The 25,374-nt window shown below is 40.5% G+C and overlaps 1 protein-coding gene across 1 annotated transcript; it reads right to left on the bottom strand.

Annotated features, from left to right (window-relative positions):
- Positions 1-16: 16 nt before the first annotated feature.
- Positions 17-25,374, bottom strand: LOC139933970 (uncharacterized). Its single transcript, XM_071928219.1, has 17 exons — positions 25,276-25,374; positions 24,960-25,087; positions 21,977-22,147; positions 20,677-20,790; positions 19,237-19,509; positions 18,424-18,529; positions 17,096-17,238; positions 15,377-15,517; positions 14,139-14,323; positions 11,502-11,634; positions 10,497-10,675; positions 9,246-9,559; positions 8,528-8,684; positions 6,883-7,415; positions 5,648-5,827; positions 4,549-4,643; positions 17-2,227 (listed from the first exon to the last, which is right to left on the bottom strand). The coding sequence occupies exons 2-17, from the start codon at positions 25,080-25,082 to the stop codon at positions 1,958-1,960; spliced, it is 3,117 nt and encodes a 1,038-aa protein (XP_071784320.1). The 5' UTR covers positions 25,083-25,087; positions 25,276-25,374; the 3' UTR covers positions 17-1,957.

Here is a 25,374-nt window from a genome sequence, read left to right as displayed (position 1 = left end):
GTCATTTTCATGAAATAATGCAGCTCCCAACGTTAAGGAATTCCCATTTTGTTCGTACTCTCACAGTCTGCCGTGTGTACGCAAGACGCGCAAATTTTGAATTGTGTTGTGCAGTCAAGATACAGTGACCAAGAATTCATGCGTCTAAGCTTGCATCATGCGTCTTGCACGCGAATGTATACGCGAACGCACGACAACAGACAACACTGTGAGAAAACGATCAAAACAGGAATTTATTTACGTTGGAAGCTGCATTATTTCACGAAAATGACAGATTTGTGAGGAAAATATGAGGACCAAAACCCACCGCAGAAAAATGCATGCCGCCATGGAATGTGAATCTGTTGACATGAGTGGCTTGTTGCAGGTAAGATTTAAGTTATGAAGCTGTGAAATTTTTCCGCCCCAGAAACGGGCCTCAATAGTTAGGACTCTGTTCCTGTGTACAGAGAAAGAGTCCTATATAGGGCTAGGCCTATAACTGCTTAAAAGTCTGTATATATGCTTTGGAATACAAATTTATGGCAATAGAAACTTAACACCCAAGTAATGTGCCTGTGAATTTTTTTCACAGGACTCTGGAAAGAGTAAAACACTGCTTACTCACATCGGTGTATGGGTAAAACCCCAAAATTAATAGAAACTTATTTGGTAAGAAGTACAGCAGCTTTGGTTAGTATAAAGCACTTTCAGAAACTTTTCACTTCCAAATACTGCCGTTATGGAAAACAAAAAATTTATCTTTAAAATGTTGAATCAGATACACTCACATTGTGTCTTCCAATTGCAGATTATTAATCATGCATGGACATTGCTGCTACAGATTTCTGCAAAATATGAAATGAATATTTCACAGGCTAGTTTGATGGTATGTATCCACAACTCAATAAGATTGAAACAAACGGTGTGTTTCAATTACCAAATCCCTTGAACGACTGTTTTGTGCTTTCAGTGTGATCTCTCTTTCATACCAATGCTAACCACGTATCACTGGATATGGAAAAGGCATATAAACCGCCACCCATTGCTTCCTGTAAGCAAATAACTGACCAAACAAAGCTCCCTAATGGTAAGCAAATTTGTGTGCTTACTGCAACAGAAAACTTTGCTTACGTGTAAGCTACATATTTCACAGGTTATAGCGAGAAAATTAGGCAGCCAGCTTGCGTATTCGCCATTGATTTGTACTGTTACTTCAGTCATTTTCATACAGTTAGCACCAAAAGGTTAGCATGTCTTTTGTGTGCTTATGGTTAGCAGCGCTATAAAATGGAACTTTGCACAGTAACACAAAATCGGCCGCTAAGCAGCTCTATGAAAGTGTCCCCAGATACCACAAAAATTTGAGAACGTCACAGATCCATTGCTTAACCAGGGGTGTGTTTTGTGGGTTGAAACCACTAGTTGTTTTGGTTGCCTTGGGCTTTGTTTTTTCCACTGGCCAATGACAAAAACAGTTTCTGAATCTGGTCGTAAAAAAATGCAACCCAGTGTCTACAGGCATGCAAATGTAACTTCAGAAAAAGGTAGTTACAAAATTTAAAAAATTTTGAATAGCATTTTTCTATTTTGAATGGTAACACTAAGACAGAGGATAAAAAAGAAGAGGAAATTAGCTGATCCCAGGAACAGTTGCATGCCTGTGTCTTAAAACAAAGAATTGGCGTCTACATTTACATCGACGGCTACAGCTGTTGCTAAGGGTTTGCTTAGGACGCCCTATACCTTAACGCATGATGACCTGGAAATCTAGCCAGTGTAGCCGTTGTGTAGCCGTTGTGTAGAACAATCTCAAGGATTTATGGAAGATGCTCAGAGACCTTTCCCTCCTCAGCAATAAAAAAACAAAACCAAATCTTACTCTACATCAAGAGCCAAAGAAGTGTCAAACATCTTATATTTGATGACCTTTGATACCCATGTGGACTGGGTAGGGCAATAAAAAATTAAACAAATCTTACTCTACATCAAGAGCCAAAGAAGTGTCAAACATCTTATATTTGACGACCTCTTCGTTACCCATGTGGACTGGGTAGGCAAAAATGCAGCACTCAAGCCATGGATGGGACATATGGTCACCTATAGCCGTGGTTGTATCCTCATCTGGGCTGTCAAAGCCCTGACCGATTGGGAACGGGCAGAGTTTGGCCATGACTTTCTCCAGCATGAACTTGGTATCTGGGGAGGTGTAGAGATTGTCGACTGGTATCCCTTGGAAGAAGGTTTCCTGCATGCACAGATGATATTTATTATGGTTAACAAATTGATAGCAAGACAAGAATTTGTCGTCTTTAACTGGACAAATGATAGACCGATCCATTAGGCTCCGCCCATGATGCACGTGTGACCACGAACTCGTGAGCCTCTCCAATGCCAGGGATGCCAGTGGCTCTTTCCTTCAGAGCCTGAAAAAAAATTTTGAACCAAAAAACTACAAAAAACATAACAACACGTTTTTAATAAAACAAAGAAAAAGAAAATTCTTTTCTTTTCCCCGGCCAGATGAAACACAGAGCGCCGGAAAAAATCGGGGAAAATTTGAAAAAGCCGGAATTCCGGCAATAGCCGGAAAACTGGCATCCCTGCAATGCCTTTCTGCACAACTCTCTCGTGCGCTCCCAGCATATGCACAAGCATGTCGAACCTTATTTGTCGGACCTTTGTTGCGTTGTGATTGGTCAATATGCAAGGGGGCGGAGCTTAATGGATCGGTTCATTCTGTTGATGGTATAACAGGGGCTGGTACATTTTTGTACTGGGAATTTAAAGTTAATTCCTGAATTTCCATGATACAAGTTCAAACAGCATTGAATCTGAGCCATGAGACTTAGGGCCTTGTCACAGAATGCAACCAACTGCAGTGCATGCAACAGGACCACTATGGCAGTACATGAGTTGATACTCAAACAATGTCTCATAATCAACAAGAAAAACACCTGAACTTTGAAATGAGAATGGATTTTCTTCTTGGCGATTGCCTGGGACTGCTTGCCTGTAAATTGTTTCGTGTGACATGAATGGCCCTTACAAACGAGTTTTCCTTTGTGGAATGTACAGACCAGTTCGTTGTTTAGGACCAATGGTGTCCTGTTTCAAGTTAACTCTGAAAAGGTATCAAGTACAACTTGTCGGAACTTGTCTGACTAAGGGTTTCTGATAATGGAACAAAAATAGGAATTAAAATACAAAAACCCTGTAAAGTAACTCTATAACCTTGCTGTCTGAACAGCAAGGAAAGGTAAAAGTGGGGTACACCAATTTTAATATAAGTTGTAAAAGAAGTTCCACTTTCTTTTCTCATTTTCATTAGGAATGTAAATGACAATGAGTGCATCACAAAAACTGTACTTTGACCTTTGCACCCCTCTTTAAAGGATTCGGGTACTTTTTCAAAATGTCCATAGATTTACATTAAACTTACAGGGTTTGAAGATAATGATAGTGGAAAGCTTCCCTTCAAATGTTACTTACTGAGGTGCTGTAGTTTTTGAGAAATGAGTAAAACAATGTCATGAAAATATGTCTGTAAATGATTAAAACAATTTTCGTCTCATGAGACAAAAATTATTTTCATGACCTTGTTTTACTCATTTCCCCAAAACTGCAGCACCTCAGCACGTAATATTTTCAGGGAAGCTTTCTACTATCATTATCTTCAAGTTGTGTAAGTTTAGTGTAAATCTGTGGACATTGTGTTTTTTTGTCCTACAAAGTTACATAGACCCTTCAAAGGGTTTGAATACTTTTAGTAGCACAGAACACAATGTCCACAGATTGGAATTAAACTTACACGGTTAGAGATAATGGTAGAAAGCTTTAAATAAGTAAAACCATGTCCTGATAATAACTGGTAAATAAGTTTTCTAAAATAATTTTCGTCTCACCACCGAGACAAATTTTTTTTGGGGACTTTTGTTAGTCATTTCTCAAAAACTACAGCACCTCAGCAAGTAATATTTTAAGGGATGATTTCAACTATCATCACCTTCAAACTGTGTAAGTTAAATGTAATTCTGTGGAGATTGTGTTTGGTGTCCTACAAAAAGTACCCACCCCTTTAATAGGGATAAACAGCATCAAAGTTTTAAGTTTTTAATAGGGATAAACAGCACCCAAGTTTTTCGGTGGCACGGTTGGCTTGTGCGTAAAACGCTCGCCTCTCACCAAGGTGACCCCGGTTCGATACCCGGCCAGGGCAATATGTGAGTTGAGTTGTGCGTTGGTTCTCTGCTGCGTTTGCCACAAGGGTTTTCCAGACTATCCGGTTTTCCCCCCTTCAGGAGAAAATCAAACACTTTCGATCTTGGCTGTGCCCCGTGGTCATAATGGGTTGATGTGGCTGGCAGCTGAATGCGCCCTTGCATGCCTGCTTCTTGAACACGTTGTAGTCGCGTCCTTCGCAATTCAGCTCTTAGATGAGAGTAAGGATGATTAGCCCCCCCAAATTATTATTATTAATCCCAATCCCGCCCCCCCAAATGGACGGAGTGCGTTGGAAAAGGGCAAATATAACCAGTAAGGGAGGGATTTATCTCTAATATAACCTACCCCATGCTCGCCATCCACGATGACATCAATTGAAGCTGTGCCGTCATCTAGTATTAGCTTCATGCAGTACCTATACTCAAGCACTGTAGCATCATCTGAAAACACACAAACAAACAGACAATCCTTTCATTTCAATTTCTCGTAAAACACTCCAAAGAGGTACCAGTTGATTTACTGGACTGTGGCCAAACAAACTAACCCCCAAGCCCACATTCGCAAAAAATCTACCGGTTAACTAGTGGTTGGTTTGGACAGGCAAAAGGCAAGCACACTTGAAGTGTGACTCTACACATGTAATGTCAACTTGACCATAAAATAATTTTAGATCGAAATTGTCGATATAATTTTTCCTCTCTGCACTGTGCTACCCAGCTGTGTGACCGTGCCCAGAAAGCTGGTTAGACAGAGTTTGGGCTAAAGTTTAGTCAAACTATAGCCGACGATAGTTCTAGTGCAAACTGGGCCAAAGAGTCATGAGCGTTACCATCCATGATTGTGTACCAACCACTGCAGAGAGCTTAGGGTATTTCACGGGTTAGCGGGAAATTTTTGCTTTATGCGCGTTGCAGACTCCACGATACGAGGCATTTTTCGCTAACACAGCTAGGGCAAAAATTTGGAGCTTGACCTGCAAGCGGAGAATGGTGATCCTAAGCGCAGAATTTGGCATTAAGCAGAGCCATGAAATTAGGTCCAGGGCCCAATTTAATGGTAAGCAAATTTGCGTGCTTACTGTAGCAAAAAAATTTGCTTAAGCCTTAGCGTATTTCACAGGTTAGCAGTAAAATTGGGCGGCCATATTGCGTGTTTACCCTGAATTTGCATTGTGACATCATTTATTTTTGAGCGGTAAGCACCGGAAGGTTAGTATGCCTTTTCATGTGCTTACGATTAGCAGCGCTATGAAATAGAAATCGCACAGTAAGCAAAAAATCGGCCGCTAAGCAGCGCTATGAAAGTGGGCCCAGGTGTGTTCCTCAAACTCATCTGGCAAGGAATTCCATTCCAGAGACTTGTTGTTCCCCAACAGCTCTATATGACCTCAGGGTTCAGCCAAGGTCAGTGTGACCAGTTATGATCAAGAAAATCAAACTCCTACCTGGAATAGCTGCTTGTGGGTTATCGTCATCAATGGGAAAACACTTGGGGCAGGCATAGTGCACTTTGTCCCCTAGCTCTGGATCACTCCCTTCCATGTCGATGCCGGTCGGCTGGTAGGGATGACTGAACAAAGTCATTCCTCGACGGTTCAGCAGCAACGCTTCTGTCAGCGTCAATCCTGTCAAGAAATGAAAATTTGAAGTAAGTGGCTAGATGTCGGGTGGGAAAATAAGCAAAAGATAAAAAATAATACTAATAACACCCAGTTGTTTTTAACACATGTATATTAGACCTCTTGCCCAAAGTGAATCACAGTCCCGCATAATGTGCGTCTACCACTCCCCGCCCATTTCGAGAGTCAATTCCTTTGAGTACATTTTGACTCTCAAAATGGCAGACAAGACCACCGCATCTAAGTGCACTGCCATTGTGCGCGGATGCAATGACACTTATCATACTCAAATGGGGTCCCCAAAATGCAATGTTTTTTCTCCCCATGGACATGTAATTAGAATGCTTGAAATCTCCCGAGTCCAAAGCCTGAGTTTAACTCAATGTTCTCCCCATGTACAAGCTATTTGGCCGATACGCCAATCTGCTGCCGATTACAAAAAATAAATAAAAATTAAATCTTTCATACTCATTTATTATTAAAAACAAACTTCTTTTTTTTGGGGGGGGGGGAAATGCCCCCAATTGCAAGGTAGGGCTTAAAGACACTGGACACTATTGGTAATTGTCAAAGACCAGTCTTCTCACTTGGTGTATCTCAACATATGCATAAAATAACAAACCTGTGAAACTATGAGCTAAATCGGTCGTCGAAGTTGCGAGATAATAATGACAGAAACAACACCCTTGCCACACGAAGTTGTGTGCTTTCAGATGCATGATTTTGAGACCTCAAATTCTAAACTTGAGGTCTCACAATCAAATTCGTGGAAAGTTACTTCTTTCTCGAAGACTACGTCACTTCAGAGGGAGCCAATTCTCACAATGTTTTATACCATCAACCTCTCCCCATTACTTGTTACCAAGTAAGGTTTTATGCTATTTATTTTGAGTAATTACCAATAGTGTCCACTGCCTTTAAAAAAAAAAAAAAAAAAAACAAGAAAATAAATTTCTGAGGACCTCGTTTCAATTCAGCTCGCTCAGGCTTTGAAAGATTTGATTCAAAAATGTCCCCCAGTTTTTAAAAAAGAAATCCTGACAAGAACCCTGAAAACTTACGACCAACTTCCACTCGGATCTTCTTCCTGCTCTTGCCTCCGTCTACCTCTTCGTCCTCGCTACTGCTGGGTATCTTTACTGTTATAGTCACCCCACGAGAAGTCGTCACAGTCATTGTCTTGTCCGATGCTGTCGACTTGGACGTCCCCGGGAGATTATCTTTTTGGGTGGTACTTTCTGAAGCAAGCCCTTCATCTTTCTCTGATGCAGGGCGCTTCTTGGCTCTCAACCGCCTGCCCCTGGGTTTAACCGGTCTCCTTGGCGAGCTGTCTGCAGACGAGGAATCTCCAGTGTCCTCAGACTGCCGACTCCGAGTCACCATGCCGGCGCGACTCCCCGCATTTGTGGCTACAGCGCTCCTCTGGGATGCACTTCTGGTTTGGATTCTACGGCTTCTTCCCCTGCTGTCCGTCAATCCATCACTTTCCTGTAAACCGGTTCTCTGATTGCGCTCCTCCTTCTTAGAATTGCTCTTTTCTGAAGGACATTCGGATTGTGTTGGTCTTGGCTTTATGTTTGATGGCACCTTGCATCTGTTGTTGAAGGATACAAACAATACAGGAGTATTTTTTTTAATTAAGATTTCAAACTTTGCTTCATTGGAAGTATTATTAGGTTAGGTTTGGAACACCATTTGAAAATATATTTCAAGTAGTCTTGGTTGTTAAAAGAACGGCCATTTGACAACTCTAGGGGATATTTCTTTATGAATTGTTGAAACAACTTGTTTAACCCCCTTGCATATGACGCCACAAGCCCAAAACAATCCCTTCACTGAGGTCAAAGAAGAGCTGTCATTGGTTGAGAGTAGTACAAAGTGCGTACCGGTACATGCATTAGATTTATATTTAGTCACGTCAAGACCACACCAGCTCTTTTCAGAGCCAACACTCCCTAGCATGATTGTTTACATACATGTAGTTGTACCTGCAAAGTTTACTATTTAATATTCATAGTTGCTTTACATTTACATTGTTTGATATCAAAGATGACGGCCAACACAAGCGATCTATTAATTTTTGTCTTGTTTGTAAGATGAATAAATAAATAAATGCCCATTGTATTGTATGACATAACAAAAAGAAGAGAACAATAAAGATTGGTTCATGAAATCCATAATAACTGCACTAATGACCTCATAGTCATGCGGCCGATTCCACGAAACGCTAGAACTAATCCTATCTCAAGTAAGCCTTAGTATCCCGTCCTACGTCTTCAGATAAGGAACTTAACTCGTATTGAGCTATAATTAATCCTAAGTTAGGATGAGTCTGGTGAAATCAATGGCTGAGCTGAGAAAGTATTCCTTGTAGAAAAGTGATTCAGTGTTCACCTTACAAGCAGAAAATGGAGTCGACAAGCCCAGAATTCCATCAGCAAAGCAGGCCTGTGAATAGACCCTTAAAAAAAGAGCTGAAACACTACATGATGTAAGAACGATCGAGTGAGTGCGCGTCACACATATATGCTGGTCGATTGCGGCACCCTATTATTCCAGTAACTAGGCTTATCTCATATTATTGTAGTTGTACATTTTGTTGCCAAGCTTGAAGAAAAACAATTGACCTGACCAATAAGAGGAGATTTCACAGGCCTGGCAGATCCATGAAATTGGGCCCAAGTTGAATAAATGCGGACCACTCACCTGAATTTACAGACCGAGCAGTACAGGTGGATAAAGTCATTGGCGTCATTGGGGAGATAGTCGGCTACTTTGGCTCGGATGCGGAATTTGTTTGGCGATTTGGACTGGATGACATCTTGAAGGCGAGTGATCTTTTGGTGGAAGGTGTAGTTAACCACTGGCAGATGAGAGAGAGAAAGAGACGAAAGAAAACATTGCTTTAAAGAAGGCAACGGACACTATTAGTAATTACTCAAAATAATTGTTAGCATAAAAACTACCTCTGAAGTAACGTAGTTTTTGAGAAAGAAGTAAAACTTATATATTTGGTTGGCGGTAACACCGTGTGCGCATCTACTTGCCAGGTAGAGTTTGTTCTTAGAGAACTGTCTTGCTTTATTCTACTACCACGGAGTAGATGTTCGGGGTTTGGGGAGACTTCTCAGTTCTAAAAAGATAGTCCTGCTAAAACTTCAATGTTTCCTAAAAGTGAACAATCTGTCTGCTAGTGTAAGTGGGCAGGAAAACTTCCTTTTCATCACCCGGGCCATATTAAGCACAAAACGTAGCTAAGCACAACTAAATTATGCTTAGCAGATCCAGCCAACCTGGTACATCATACATACACTAATTTGTGACTGGTATCCTGCTCATTTCTGCTTAGCAGACAACACTGTAAAATACTGTGAATATGCATTTCAAGTAGCTCCATTGAATTTGACCCTAATGATATATTTACCCGTTGCTGATCGTTGCATGCAGACGCTTGGACTGTCAGTTCTCGCTTGCATTCTTGGAGATTCTACTGGTCTGGTACCTGATGTCGATGGATAAGCTGTAGCTGCACTTGCCATCTGGGCTTGAGCGTCCATGGGTCTGGTACCTGTAGTCAACTGAGTAGTGGTAGCTGTACTTGCAATCTGTGCCGTAGAGTCCTTCGGTCTAGTACCTGAAGTTGACTGATTGTTTGCTGCTGCACTTGCCGCTGCACTTGCAGCCTCTAAGGCTGCAGCTCTTCTCTGTCCGATGTCTTTGGCGATCTGGTCCATGCGGCTGAGAATGAAAAATAAATTTGAAAAAGGGTAACAAAAGACTTTTGGGGCCACTCAGAATAACCAATATAAAATTAAAAAGGGTCTATCATTGTATTTTTTTAAATTTTATTTGCTGTGAACCTCATGAAAAAGTAGGATTCAAAGGATTCAAACTTTGGTGTTTCTGTACAGCACAGTGTTTGTTTGAGTCCCAGTCGTGAAACCTGTGTCCTTAAGCACGACTCTTAACCAATGCTTTGTTCTTCAAATAGGATGTAAAGCCGTTGGTCCAGTGTGTTGTGTAAGGCACGTAAAAGAACCCAGTGCACTTATTCGAAAAGAGAAAGGGTTCGCCCCAATGATCCTGGTTTGATTGGCTGCATATTTCGCCACAGCACCTTGTAAACCATTACTGGTGCTTCAAAGGAATAGGTCTCGGACTTCATAAAATGTAACTCAACATACCTTGCAGGAAAAATACTGGGCGCTTTGATGCACACTTTTTAAGGAATGTGATAAAGCGCTGTATAAGAACCAAGTATTATTATTAGTATTAAAGGAACATGTTGCCATGGATCGGACGAGTTGGTCTATAAAAAGCGTTTATAACCGTTTGTTATAAAATGCATATGGTTGGAAAGATGTTTTAAAAGTAGAATACAATGATCCACACAAGCTAGCCTCGAAATTGCGTGGTTTTTCTTTGACTGTGCGAACTAACACGGTCGGCCATTTATGGGAGTCAAACATTTGACTCCTTTAAATGGCCGACCGTGTTAGTCGACGAGGTAAACGGAAGACCGTGCAATTTCGAGGCTAACTTGTGTGGATCATTGTATTTTACTTTTAAAACATCTTTCCAGCCATATGCATTTTTATAAAAAACGGAAACAAACGCTTTTTATAGACCAACTCATCCGATCCAAGGCAACGCGTTCCTTTGATAATAGTCTTACGCGATCATCTCCTTGACCTGTTTCTCCTTATCTGGTCTCAGGAGGAGAACACCACGCCCGTATGATGTCCCCTTGTGAAGGACCAGCTCTAGAATACTCTTTTCTTCTGGTTCATGTTGTTGTGCCGGGTCTCTCCAGTTGGTTGCATGAAGGTTGCACAGCTTAATGTACTGCCCTGGCTGTGAGAGAGGAGAGAGTTACTAGTTTCAGAGATTAAAAATAGCAATAGAAATAAAACTCTGAGAGCGCTGTGCTCAACCGCCCCGTGTGTCGTCTGTAGATGCGGCTTATCGCACCACGTGACGCTTTAATGGTAAAATTAATTGTTACCTGTAAGGTTATAGACCGTTTCGACGTCTTTTCATTGGTCAATGTGCATAACATCTGCTGTATAGTCTAGTTGGTATGACACTGCTCTAGAATTGCAAAGGTCGTGGGTTTGAATCCCACCCGAGTAAAATGCCTGTGGTTTTTTCACAAAACTCGGGAAAGTACTGAGTATACAGTGCTACATACATCGGTGTATGGGTAAAAACCAAAAACTAATATTCTTTATCCCCGATGCAAATTTAACATCTATTATATCTACTGTATGGCAAACAAAAATGGCATACGCTCATTGATATAAGTTGTCTCACAATGAAATCGCAAATGTCGCACTTAGCGTTCTCAGAAATCTATTTCTATGTTGATGGCCCAACTTTACAGCTCTTCTATTACCACTACATTAACACATTGACTCCTAATGATGCTACATGGACCCAATTTCACAAAGCTACAAAAGCAAAACAAGGAGCTAAGCACAGCTATATTGTGCTAACCAGATTAAGGTTACCAGCCAAAGAACAATGTCACATGTACAATTTGTGACTGGTATCCTGCTTATTTCTTCTACACAGGAGATCCATTAATGAAATTGGGCACTTTGAAATTGCGCCCTGGTCATCAAATCAATATTTAGTTAATATTTTCTGTAAACGTTTAGTTTTTAAATGACTGGCGTACCTTCAGCAACTTTCCAGCCTCCATATGGTTGTCATACAGAGACACGTCCACGCTCAGCCCTTCTGCCCTATCAGCAAGAGTCGGTCTATTCATGACATTGGTTGCCTTGCTGATGTCCATTACACGTGTAGGGCTGAAAGTGAAATAAAAACCAAAAACAATTAAAGACACTGGACACTATAAGTAATTGTCAAAGACCAGTCTTCTCACTAGGTGTATCTCAACAAATGCATAAAAAACAAAACTGTGAGAATTTGAGCTTGATTGGTCGTCAGTGTTGCGAGACAACTACATGTATGAGAGAAAAAACACCCTTGTCACTCGAAGTTGTATGCTTTCAGACGCTTGATTTCGAGTACTCACATTTCTAAATCTGAGCTCTCGAAATCAAATTCGTGGAAAATTACTTCTTTCTTGAAAACTACGTCACTTCAGAGGAAGCCATTTCTCACAATGTTTTATACTATCAACCTCTCCCCATTACTCGTTACGAAGTGGGGATTTATGCTAATACTTATTTCAAGTAATTACCAATAGTGTCCACTGCCTTTAATACAGGGTGCGTTTGTTTAGCTTCCCTGGGTCGACTCCGGTCTGCCCCCGGTGCATTCGAATAGCTTTGACGTCATTCCAGGGGCTGACCCCAGTGCCCTGCTTGTGGAGTTGGTCACTTGGGGCTGGCCCCAGGTGCATGACGTCAATACGAGAGCGGTGAGTGATCGTTCCTTTAGCTCTTGTCAGGGGCTCACCCGAGTGAGCACCGCGGGGTAGACACAGGGAAGCTAAACGAACGCACCCAATATTTGGGACTAGGGGTCTGGGTTCGAATCCTGTTTCAGTATTTTGTACAAGCATGAAATCTACCACGTTAGCAATGTGATAGCAAGAACAAACTGCATCTTTGGCCGCAGCCTTCACAAAACGGCTAACACTCAGAAATCATACTCCAAATCAATTCTAAGAATCAACTGTTTCCAGGTGAAAAATTACCCTAAACCATATTTTTTTTTAAGGAATCTTTTCCCAAAATAGTGTACACTAAAAACAGCTGCAGTGCTCCTCACGAAAAAAGATTTTAATTTCACAGTACCGACCAATCTATGATCCTAGCTAGGCCTGGGCGAATTATTCGAATATCCGGTTAATGGCGAATAGGTTTTCCTATCCGTAATCGCGAATGCCTTTTTTTTCTTAACCGGATATCCGCATAGGGCGCGAATAGCTATTTATAAACCGGATAGTTCTTTAATTACAACCAAGTAACCGGACGTCGGGCGACAACTGATATGAATGTTTTGTCTGAATCCTTATGAAACTTCTATTAAGACAGCATAAATTAAGTATTTAACTATGCTCACCTCTGTGAAGAGTAAAAACAATGACATTTCTGACGTATTTTGTTCAAAGGTTACAAACGTTTTCCTTCACGTAGAGTCAATCACGATCAAAAGAAAAAGCAAATCGCCATCTTTAAATTAGATCCGGTTATTTTTATGAATGAACCGAGTGACACTGTCTAAAACTAATATCAATCCGCCCATTTTTTTTTATAGCGCCCTCTAGCGCCTTAATCGAATATCCGGTTAATTTTGGATAGTTGGCCAGCGGTATCAGAATATCAAAATTTCACTATTCGCCCAGCACTAATCCTAGCTGACCCTTAATATGTATAACATAAAAATTTTCCATGAAGAAGTCCCAGCGCATTTTCTACCTTCCGCCCAAGTTATTAGTTAAAAAGCAGCACCGTTTTTTTTTCAGAACTGGGAAATTTCCCGAAAAATCTTCTCTTGATTAGTAAAATATAAAGCTAAGCTTGGGCAATATCGATTTATTTTATTTACGATATATCGTTTACAATATATCGCGATATTTGATATAATCGCGATTAATTAAATTTGACATCATCAGTCTTCAAACTCCAAGTGAAAGTTGTAGAAGAGACAGTCATAGCATAAGAGAGGTGTTCTGATGACCTATTCTTCTGGTTTTACTACAAACCTATGGGGTGCAAGATGTCTCGGCTAGGAAATACATCGCGATACTTAATCGATATTGCGATACTTAATCGATATTGTGATATATCGATATTTCGATTAAAACCAAATCGATGCGATATCGTTTCCAAATTAGTATCGCGATATTCGATAATATTGTGGTACCGCCCAAGCCTATATAAAGCAAGACAGTTCTCTAAAGAACAAAACTCTACCTGGCAAGTAGATATACACAAACAACATATGTATTAACATCTTCAAGAAAAAAACTGGTAAAAAAGTAATTGGATAACTGGCATAGTTCAAAATGGGATATGATAACATACACCCCCCCCCCTCACAAACAAATTCAAACAAATAAAAATTAACATTTTCGAGCAAACCTACCTGTTCTGCCAAAACATAGGATTCGACCTACCAATAGCTACCGGGCAACTTCGTAGTCTAGTTGGTAAGACACTGCTCTAGAATTGCAAGGGTCGTGGCTTCGAATCCCACCCGAGTAACATGCCTGTGATTTTTTTTTCACAGGACTCGGGAAAGTACGAGTATACAGTGCTAACACACATCGGCGTATGACGCAAACCAAAATTGATATTCTTTATCCCCGTTTCAAATTTAACATCTCTTACAAACCTACCATTTTATTTTGGTGGAGTCCCACACCTTGACAACGACACACGACTCAGCGGGAAGTATAGCCACCGAGATCACCTGGCAGGCCAGATCAAAATACTGACCGGCGTAGCATCTCTCCAGGGTGCAGTAAGGAATATCCAGGGTTAGCTGGGTACAACGAGTTGTCCACTGCCTCAGCTCCTTCACCTAGGGGGGTGGGGGGCGGGGGTCAAAAAATGGTGGAGGTTAGCGAACAACATGAGTAATAACAATATACAGTGCTTAAAGATGCTATGTCAGATTTTTGGCCCAAAACATTAAAAAATAGATTTTTTGCCCTAAACATTAAAAAATAGATTTTTTTTGAGGGAAAGGTATTTCAAAGAGTATCACCCGCTCTAACGAAAAAAAGTGTAACTTTTACTTTAATGGTTAGGAACCATGACAAAAATTTAAAACGTTTCTTATAAAACACATAAGAATTGGTCACGTGATATATTGTCGAGATCCTGACAAAAACTAATTTTGAGCACTTTATTTAACTGCTACTAATAATTGGCAGACTTTTTTGAGCAATGGCTCAAATGAAAGCTTGTAACTTTCTTGACCCCTATCAAAATACCTATCAAAATTTTGGGGTCAAATCGGCACAAAATCTGACATAGCATCTTTAAAGGGATTTAAATCAGCGAATAGCTTGGTAGGATTTGAACCCACTACCTTGTGATTGCCAGTCTGCAAAAGGTGACACAGTATCTTTCTGCATGGGCAACACTGTTGCTTTTGCAAAACGTCACGACTTTATGCCAGTCTTGGTATAACAGGCCTCAAAAACAAAAGAAATAAACCAACAAAAAAACACATGGCGCCCATGGCAACAGACCCTTCCCATGAAATATGTAAATTGCACATAGCGCGTGCGCACTTAAGTTTTGGTTGGCAAAATGAGGGAACATCGCGCTGTTTTGTACACGGCTAATGGATGCATGACGCAGACGCAATTGTGCGTCTGCTTAGTGCACAACTCTATGGCGTTTGCCAACCAACAGGGTCTGTACGCATGCGTGAATGTGATTAGCATATTTCATGGGAAGGGTCCATTGCTGTAGTGCCCTCTGCAAACTTCCAATACAAATTTACATTTCCTTACTGAAGTGCCCCTTACTAGACGAAAAATGCTGTGCCCCTTTTAAGAACAATATTCATGGTCTGATATACACATTTGTTTTGCAGAAACAAGCGCCTTGGCACCATTCCTACCCTTTCTTTATCTTCACTCGTCAGGGTGAAGTTTGACGTGGAAGCTCGAGGCTCATCAGAGTCATTGAGACCCCCTCCGAAGACAAGACACTGGAAGCCGTCGCCTCGTTGCCCCTGCATGTTGCCGTTGAACTCTGTAACCTGTAAAGGTACAAGGAGTAGGGTGTTAGATCAACTGATGTCTATGTTAACACAAACACAAAAGTCAACAGATTTGAATTAAACTCACAGCGATTAAAAGATAATGATAGAAAAATTCCCTAAAAGTATTACTTTCTGAGGTGTTGTAGTTTTTGAGAAATGAGTAAAACAATTTCACAAAAAATAATTTGTGTCTCAGTGAGATAAACATTGTTTTAATAGCATGGACAATTGATTTACACTTCTGTTTCTAAAAAAACTGACGACTGACATAGCTGAAACTTCTAGAGGTAAATTACAATACATACATGTACATCTTCAATCACAGTAAGTAGACAGGGTACGTAGTTATTAGGCCTGGGCGAATTATTCGAATATCCGGTTAATGGCGAATAGGTTTTCCTATCCGTAACCGCGAATGCCTTTTTTTTCTTAACCGGATATCCGCATAGGGCGTGAATACCTACTCACAAACCGGATAATTCTGTAATTACAACCGAGTAACCGGATATTCTTTAATATCCGAATATCCGCAGACGTCGGGCGACAACTGATATGAATGTTTTGTCTGAATCCTTATGAAACTTCTATTAAGACAACATAAAACAGCATATATTAAGTATTTAACTATGCTTACCTCCATGAAGAGTTAAAACAATGACATTTCTGACGTAATTTGTTCAAAGATTACAAAAGTTTTCCTTCACGTAGAGTCAATCACGATCAAAAGAAAAAGCAAATCGCCATCTTTAAATTAGATCCGGTCATTTTTATGAATGAACCGAGCGACACTGTCTGAAACTAATATCAATCCGCCCATAAGATCTCATTCACAAACGAACAGCGCCCTCTAGAGGCAAAAAAATTTTTTTTTTTTTTTTTAATTTTTTTTTTTTAAATAGCGCCCTCTAGCGGCGAAAAAAAACTATTAAAATATCCGGTTAATTTAGGATAGTTGGCCAGCGGTATCCGAATAACAAAATTTCACTATTCGCCCAGCACTAGTAGTTATGAGCAATTTTGAAACATGTGCTGGATAAAAACTGAAATCTCCTTCCATGACCACGTTACTTAAAAAAGAAAAAGGTTCTCAAAGTGTTTTACACTATCGAAAGTTGCTGTACTTCAACTAACCAGGTTTTTAGAAGCGATTAATTTAAGGAGTGGTTACCTAACATATACTTTTCCTTTTTCCCTCAAAAGGCAGTGGACACTATTGGTAATTACTCAAAATTAATTATCAGCATAAAACCTCTGTTGCTAACGAGTAATGGGGAGTAATGGGGAGGTTGATAGTATAAAACATTGTGAGAAACGGCTCCCTCTGAAGTGACGTAGTTTTCGAGACCTCAAGTTTAGAATTTGAGGTCTCAAAATCAAGCATCTGAAAGCACACAACTTCGTGTGACAAGGGTGTTTTTTCTTTCATAGTTATCTCGCAACTTTGACGACCGATTGAGCTAAAATTTTCACAGGTTTGTTATTTTATGTAGATGTTGAGATACACCAAGTGAGAAGAATGGTCTTTGACAATTACCAATAGTGTCTAGTGTCTTTAAACTAAGTTTTTACACTAACTTTAAGGCGATGAAAGCGCACTATGTCCCCGATTGAATGGATTTGAGGTAGTGCGTCCAGTTCGTCACGAAACAGCTGGCACCGGAACCCGCGTTGGTCATTGACAAGACTGGGGTCAATCAAGGTCACCATCATACAATAGTCTAATGACAGGTTAAAGAGAAAGTGAACTACAGTTTACAATTGATGTTTGAAGCTTTGCATGGTGTAAGTAACAAGAATAAACTATAAAGCATCCAAGCCAAAATATTGATCCCTCAAGCACAACTTAAAGGGACACGTTGCCTTGGAATGGTCGAGTTGGTCCAGGAAAAGCATTTGAAACTGATTATGAAATCAATATGGTTAAAAAGATGTTTTCAAAGTATAATATAATAATCACACAAAGCTGCCTCGTAATTGTGTAGTTTTCCTTTTACTTTGTGAACTAACACCGTCGGCCATTTTATGGAGTAAAAAACTTGACTCCATGAAATGGCATCATAGAAACTGATTTAAAACCATTTTATGCTTAAAATTTGCATTTAGTAATAAATAATTCAAGTAAAAGAAACACCTCTCCGCGCAGCTTTTTCAGCCGAGAGTAAAAATCGGCTTATCTATTATAATAACCCTTGATGTCAGTGGCGATTTTCCCCTAATTGTATTTGAACAAAGTTCTCCAGCTTTGGTAAACTGAGGGCGCTATTTTCCACATCCAATAGCCACCAATGACATCCCAATTCTTTTGTCGCGCGGGTTTGTTTGACCTCACGTTTTTCAGAATTTTGGCTTGGAGTATTTCGGGACAAAACATTTTTACCACGTAGGAGACTCGTTACATGGTTTTTCTGTTTCCCGTGGTCTGCATCTATTACAAAAACGTAACAACTACATGTATATATGTATATATTTCTGAGCATTCTGTAGTCGCTGTTTAAGAAGATCATTATCTTCTGCTTGTAAAACATCTTTCTAACCATATGCATTTTATAACAAACGGTATCGAATGCTTTTCATAGACCCAACTCGACCGATCCAAGACAATGTGTCCCTTTAAAAAGCATCGCAACTCGCATTCCAGCTTTCTCCTCAAGGCGTGCAGAGTATCATTTTTGAAACGTTGAGACCAAACCGGCTCTTCAACACTCCATACATGGTTGTGTCCGCAAGTTTACATTTATGTACTGGCCGGGATGTATCTGTAAGTTTACATTGATGTTTTTGCCATGAAGTAACAGATAGGCCAATGCCTCTTTAACCTCCCTGTAATGCCAGGCCTGCTATGCTACATGTTTTAAAGTGGTCGGTCCAGCGGTAATATCTAAACAATGGTGTGGTGTTCTTACCAGGCCCTCTCGTCTTATAGGGTGGCTTGAAAAACTTGACGACCCCAAAGATGTTCACCTTAGAGGTAACCCTCAGGTCCTTGAGAAGGGTGTAGGTGTAGTTAGCCTGAAACAGATCAAGGGATTCAACAGGATTGTTAATAACCGATCTGTTTGAAAGACACTGGACACTGTTGGTAATTGTCAAAGACCAGTCTTCTCACTTGGTGTATCTAAACATATGCATAAAATAACAAACCTGTGAAAATTTGAGCTCCCATCAACGAAATTGCGAGTTATGAATGAAATAAAAACAGCCCTGTCACACGAAGTTGTGTGCTTTCAGACGCTTGATTTCGAGACCTCAAATTCTAAATCTGAGGTCTCGAAATCAAATTCAAGGACAATTCCTTCTAAAACTAAGTCACTTCAGAGGGAGCTGTTTCTCACAATGTTTTTTACTATCAACCTCTCCCCATTACTCGTAACCAAGTGAGGATTTATGCAGGGCGCCTCCAGGCAGTATGCAGGCTAAAGGGTTAAGCACAACACTTAACCATTACTGCTGCGTCCTTTGGATGGATCGCACAACAAAAATAGTTGATACTACCTGCTTGGTGAACCAGTTGTTTAAGACTATTCAGGACTACATACTTTACTTACAAAACACCATCAGACATCAGTGACACAATCCTTCATTCCGTTCAGTATGAACTTAACTATATTGTGCCTGTGGCAAACATTGTCGCAATGCATCTTGGGAATTAATATAAGTCAAAACATGACTTTTTGAGGCCAACTAATCATGCTACTTTTGATGAAACAAAAAAATACCTTTGGAGGCGAGTGTTTTGGCACTGTCCATGCATCCATAGCACGCCCTGCCGTTATCACATTGCTCTGCTCTACGTTTCTGCCTGTGATAGCCGAAATAATGACGTTGGGTGAAGCAGAGGTCGTTGACGGAGCAGCTCTTGAAGAGGACACCTCTTCTTCGCTTGTTGTTGCTTCTGGAAACAATCTGGCACGAGCGCCTTGCGTATTTCGCCTCCTTGGATTATTACAAACTTGTGGTTCGGCCGGTTTCTGTTTCTTGGCTGGTATAACCTGTAGAAACATATAAACAGTTTACCATTAGTTTGCATCAGACGTACTTTGAACCTACTAAACCTACTTTAAGTATTTTCCTGCAAGGTATTGTGGAGCTACATTTTTGAAATATAAGACCAATTCCTGTATTTACATAGCATCTTGTAGTTGTTTGTAAAGTGCTGTGGTGAAATATGCAGCCAATTAACACAGGAACACTGGGACGAACCCCTTCTCTTTTTGATAAGTGCACTGGACTCATTTACGTGCATTACACAACACAAGAGACCTAAGGCGTCATTTCTCATCCAAAGGATGAAGAAATAATGGTTTAGAAGTGTCTTCAAAGTGTGTTCATTGTATAATTGGCTGCAAATTGCGCCACAGCACCTTGTAAACCATTAAGCCCGGTTCATACTTCGTGGGAATGCTAATGCGAAGCGAGTTTGACATGAATTTGACGTCACAACCATCCTTTCACAGCAATATTCGCAAGTGAGTTGAGCAAAGTTGAACTGGTGCGAATAATTCGTTGCGATTTGTGACGTCAACATTCGTATCGCATTCGCATTCGCAAGAAGTATGAACCAGGCCTTACACGGTGCTAAAGTAAAATTGATTAGGTCTCGTAATTCAAACGTAGTCCCAAATGCCTTGCAGGAAAATACTGAATGTTGAAGCGTCATGAGCACTATAGAAGAAGCCACTATGAAGCCACTATATAAGAAGCCACAATATAAGAAGCCACTATATAAGAAGCAACTGAATAAGAAGCCACTATAAAAGAAGCCACAATATAAGAAGCCACTATATAAGAAGCAACTATATTATAAGAAGCCACTATATAAGAAGCCACTGTATAAAAAGCCACTTATAAGAGAACCACTATATAAGAAGCCACTATTATTATAAGAAGCCACTATAAAAGAAGCCACTATATAAGAAGCCACTGTATAAGAAGCCACTATATAAGAGAGCCACTATATAAGAAGCAACTATATTATAAGAAGCCACTATAAAAGAAGCCACTATATAAGAAGCCACTATATAAGAAGCCACTGCATAAGAAGCCATTATATAAGAAGCCACTATATAAGAAGCCACTATATTATAAGAAGCCACTATATAAGAAGCAACTATATTATAAGAAGCCACTATTTATTACAGTGATGGTCTGTCACTCACCCATACTGATGGTTTACTCTTCACAATGTCAACATCGATAATGCATGGATGAATCCCATCTCTCCTAAAGTGGGATGATTTACTTATTATTGCCTGGGATATTACAACAGTATCCTGTGAAAAGATAAAAAAAAGCACAACACATTTAAAGGCACTGGACACTTTGGGGATTTGCTCAAAATAATGGTTAGCATAAAAACTTACTTGGTAACAAGCAATGGAGAGCTGTTGGTAAATAGTATAAAACATTGTGAGAAACAAATCCCTCTGAAGCAATGTAGTTTTTCGATTAATTAAATTTGACATCACCGGTCTTCAAACTCCAAGTGAAAGTTGTAGAAGAGACAGTCATAGCATATAAGAGAGGTGTTCTAATGACCTATTCTTCTGGTTTTACTCCAAACCTATGGGGTGCAAGATGTCTCAGCTAGCAAATACGTCGCGATATTAATTGATATCGCGATATATCGCGATATATATCGCGATGTATTGATATTTCGATTAAAACCAAATCCATCCGATATCAAAATCGTTTCCAAATTAATATCGCGATATTCGATAATATCCTGATATCCCCCAAGCTTAAAAGGCACTGGGCTTGTTAGGTTATTACTCAAAATATCTGGATCTAGATAACACTGTACAATCGCCTGAAGAGGCTATCACGTACAGGAGCTTGTGCATGGGCTGAATAATTATAAAAATAATACAGCATTTTTAAACCGCACTAAATCTGTAGAACATTCAGAGGTGGGTTTTGAACGGTGGGTTTTGAACGTGATGCTTGATTTGGCACTTCTAATATGATCTGGTAGGGCGTTACTTTCCGGGATAGTTCTTGGCTATATAATGAGTTGAGCAATTAGCTTAAGCTAGCCTGGTGGCTAGAGGCAGTTTAAATCCAGCAGGTACTGCAATGGTTTAAAAGATGCTAAAAAACAAATTATATTCTTTATCTTCAACGCAAAAGTAACATCTAATAAATTGTTGCGGTACCCGTTGCTTACACATTATAGATCTATCTGCCCATAGCCACGCAGCGCGCTAGCTTGGTGGTCTTGTGTTACATCTGCTCTAGCAATGCAAAGCATGTAGGTTCGAATCCCATCAGGGTGATTTGCCAGTGGATTTTTTTTCACAGAACTCTGGAACATACAGAGTATACAGTGCGTAATAGTACAAATCGGTTTTATAGTACAAATCAAACTACAATTCTAAATTGAAAAATTATCTTGCAATTCTTGGTCTTTGTCGAGTCTTAGATCTCGACAAAGACTTTCCCACTTCATCCAACACTTACCGTGTCGTTGACCCGAACAAATTCTTCTGCAAAAGCACCGTTTAGGAAGAGACTAATCCTGGCTGGGGGTCCAGAACTCATCCCCACTTCATCCTCCGCTTCCTCAAGAATCAGTTTCATCCTGGTGCATATGTCAGATGAGTACAGGGCAAACTTTTTGTTGATCTTGCACTGAATCGATAAACAATTAGAGATTGTTAACTTTTAAGGCAGTGGACACTATTGGTACTTACTCACAATAATTATAATATTAGCATAAAACCTTACTTGGTAACGGGTAGAGGGGAGAGGTTGAGAATGAGTGCATTCGTTTAGCTTCCCTGGGTCATCCCTGGTCTGCCCCGGTGTGTTTGAATAGCTTTTGACGTCATTCCAGGGGCTCACCCAGGTCAGCCCCCAGTGCCCTGCTTGTTGAGTGGGTCACTTGGGGGCTGACCCCAGGTAAACGACGTCACTATGAGAGCGGTGAGTGGTCGTTCATTTAGCTCTTTTCAGGGGCTCACCCACGTGAGCACCGCAGGGTAGACCCAGGGAAGCTAAACGAACTCACCCAGTATAAAACATTGTGAGAAACGGCTCCCTCTGAAGTATTGCAGTTTTCGAGAAAGAAGTAATTTTCCACAAACTTGATTTCGAGATTTAGAATTTGAGGTCTCAAAATTAAGCATCTGAAAGCACACAACTTCGTGTGACAAGGGCGTTTCACTATTATCTTGCAATTTCGAAGACCAATTGAGCTCAAATTTCCACAGGTTTGTTATTTTATGCATGATGAGATACACTACTGGTCTTTAAGTCTGTAGCACCTAATAAAATTTGATAAGGTGCTACATAATTGGGTCTCAGAATTCATCTCTATAATAACCAATCTGACTGAACTTTGTATAATTACTCAGAGCTTAAGTACCTTGTTTGGTAAATAAGTGCACTATATATAAGACTTGAATATTATTTTTCAGGCCTTAAAATAACGTTTGGCACCCACAATAGCCTTGCTCAAGGCAGTCGCATTATTCGCTCCGAAAAGACGCAGCTGTAAACCCACCCGCCGTATACCCTGTGCATGGTGTGTGCGATCACACCGAATGACCCACCCGTATACACACTGTCACATCGCACGAATACTGTTCACACAAGTCTTCGCACTCGTACACCACTAACCGCATGCGGAGGCCGTCAGGCCGACAGCCTTGTCGGGTCTGTATCTTCCCGTTTTAATGTGTTGTATTGAAAAAATTCCAATAGTGGACGAAATTGGGGGGGCTCTAGGATATGCTAGTATGCAGCTCATGAATATGTATATCGTTCGTCAGACCTATCAGACAACACAGGATGTGAGGCAAATGAATTATTCATTTTCACGTCCAATCACGCACTTCCCTAATCACGACCTTTGGACCCTATCATGCGTCCGTGGTGGTGGTGTGTGAGGTAAACATGTCTCGTCTTTCGCGGGCATTATAGTAATGAGCTGACCGTGGGAACTCTTCGCTTATTATAGTAATGAGGTCAGTGGCTTCAACACAGATCCTACAAGGCTGTCGGCCTGACGGCCTCCGCATGCGGATAGTGTACGGGGGCATCGTGTCGTGCGATGTTACGCACAGTGAATACGGGTGGGTTTTACGCACAGTGAATACGGGTGGGTTTTTATACAGCGGCGGTCTTTTTTTGGAGTGAATAATTCGACTGCCTTGAGCAAGGCTACACCCACAACAGCAATTGCCGCGGTGCCCCGTTTCTTTTGCTCCGGTGCCTAATGCAAGGTTCTCGATACAAACTTACATTGAAGTGCCTCTTCCCAGAGGAAAATTGCTTTGCCCCTTTTTAGAGTTAAGTTCAAAGACTCTTATTTGAAGGTACATGTATTTTAACTAAAATCTTATGATAAAAACTCCTTTAAGTGAGTGTCCATTATAAATGCCTAGACCCCCCCACACAAAAGCTGAATTTTGACTGAAAATTATTCCTTTCTAATTCCAAAGCAGACTGATATTACATGTACATCCGTTTCTCAAAACTTGCCTTGCCTTTTTCAGCTATGCACCGTGCTCCGGAATTCCTTGGCAGACCAGTTAAGGGACACAACTAACTTTCATCATTCAAACCCCATCTTAAGACGGGTCCTACTAAAAGCCGACAACGCCGACAACAAGTCCGGAGCGCCGCCAACAAGTTATAAATACCTCAAAATGGCCAATAAACCATAGATATATTAGAACTACGTGTGTTCTGTAATATAAACATAAATTTAATGGAAAAACTTCACGAAAAGTGTGAATTTTTAACCAGAAAAAAAACTTAACTTTCACGGAAAACGGTCGTACGCCATCTTGGCTTAAAGTGTTTGGACCAGTCCATTATAATGTGGGTAAGTCGGATTTAGCAATAGAGGGCGGGCGTCATGCACTGTGCACACTGCAGTGAAGGTCTTCACATGAAGCCCGCCCTCTGTTGGTGACAAGTGCTTAATCTATCCATATCATAATGGTCTGGTCCAAACACGGTTTTAAGCCAAGATGGCGTCCGACCGCTTTCCGTGCAAGTGAAGTTTTTTTCTTGTTAAAAAATACAGACTTTTCGTGAAGTTTTTCCATTAAATTTATGTTTATATCACAGAACACATATAGTTCTAATATATCTATGGTTTATTGGCCATTTTTGAGGTATTTAAAACTTGTTATCGGCGTGTTGGCGGCACTCTGGACGTGTTGTCGGCGTTGTCGGCTTTTAGTAGGACCGTCTTAAGACACATGGTTTGAGCCAGCCCAGTGATTTGCTTGGTTGAGTTGTTCAGTGCTTAATACGCGCATGCTTTTTCAAATTCAACCAGCCGAGGGCGTGCATTGTAAATGTTCTGAATCTTGTAGTAGGTCTAGTTATCGAGACCTGTGTGACCGGGCCTTAACACCCTGTTTTGTTTGTCATTTACAATTATTGTAATGTAAGTGAACAATTTGGACACCCTGTTTTTCAATCTTACCTTGATATATTTCTGACCAAAAGTAGTGCCAATCTGGATCTCATGTATAAACAGCCTTTCTTTTCCTGAAAGTGATGGCTCATCAGATATATCCGTCAAGACGCCAACGACAGACGAGGCCATCTTTCCTGAACACACACACAAACACAAAATCAATCAAAATGTTAAAACATGTCTGCTATTAGTATTTAGTTACTAAAAACACATGACACCAGAAATGGTAGTCTTTTGTCAGCGATCGTACCCGACCCCCTTCATGTAGTAAAGTGCTGTGTTCAAAGAACAAGGAATGACATACAAATGATAGACTTCTTACCTTACTAATACTATTCTTGTAATATATGAAGATGTTTCGTTATTTTGACAATTTTAAAAAGTGTCATCTGCTGCCGCCAGCAACACAGCAACACTCCAG

This window comes from Asterias amurensis, chromosome 2 (assembly GCF_032118995.1).
Source record: "Asterias amurensis chromosome 2, ASM3211899v1".
Taxonomy (NCBI): Eukaryota; Metazoa; Echinodermata; class Asteroidea; order Forcipulatida; family Asteriidae; genus Asterias; species Asterias amurensis.
The sequence above is the reverse complement of the archived record's forward strand: the minus strand, read 5'-3'. Positions and strand labels throughout refer to the sequence as shown.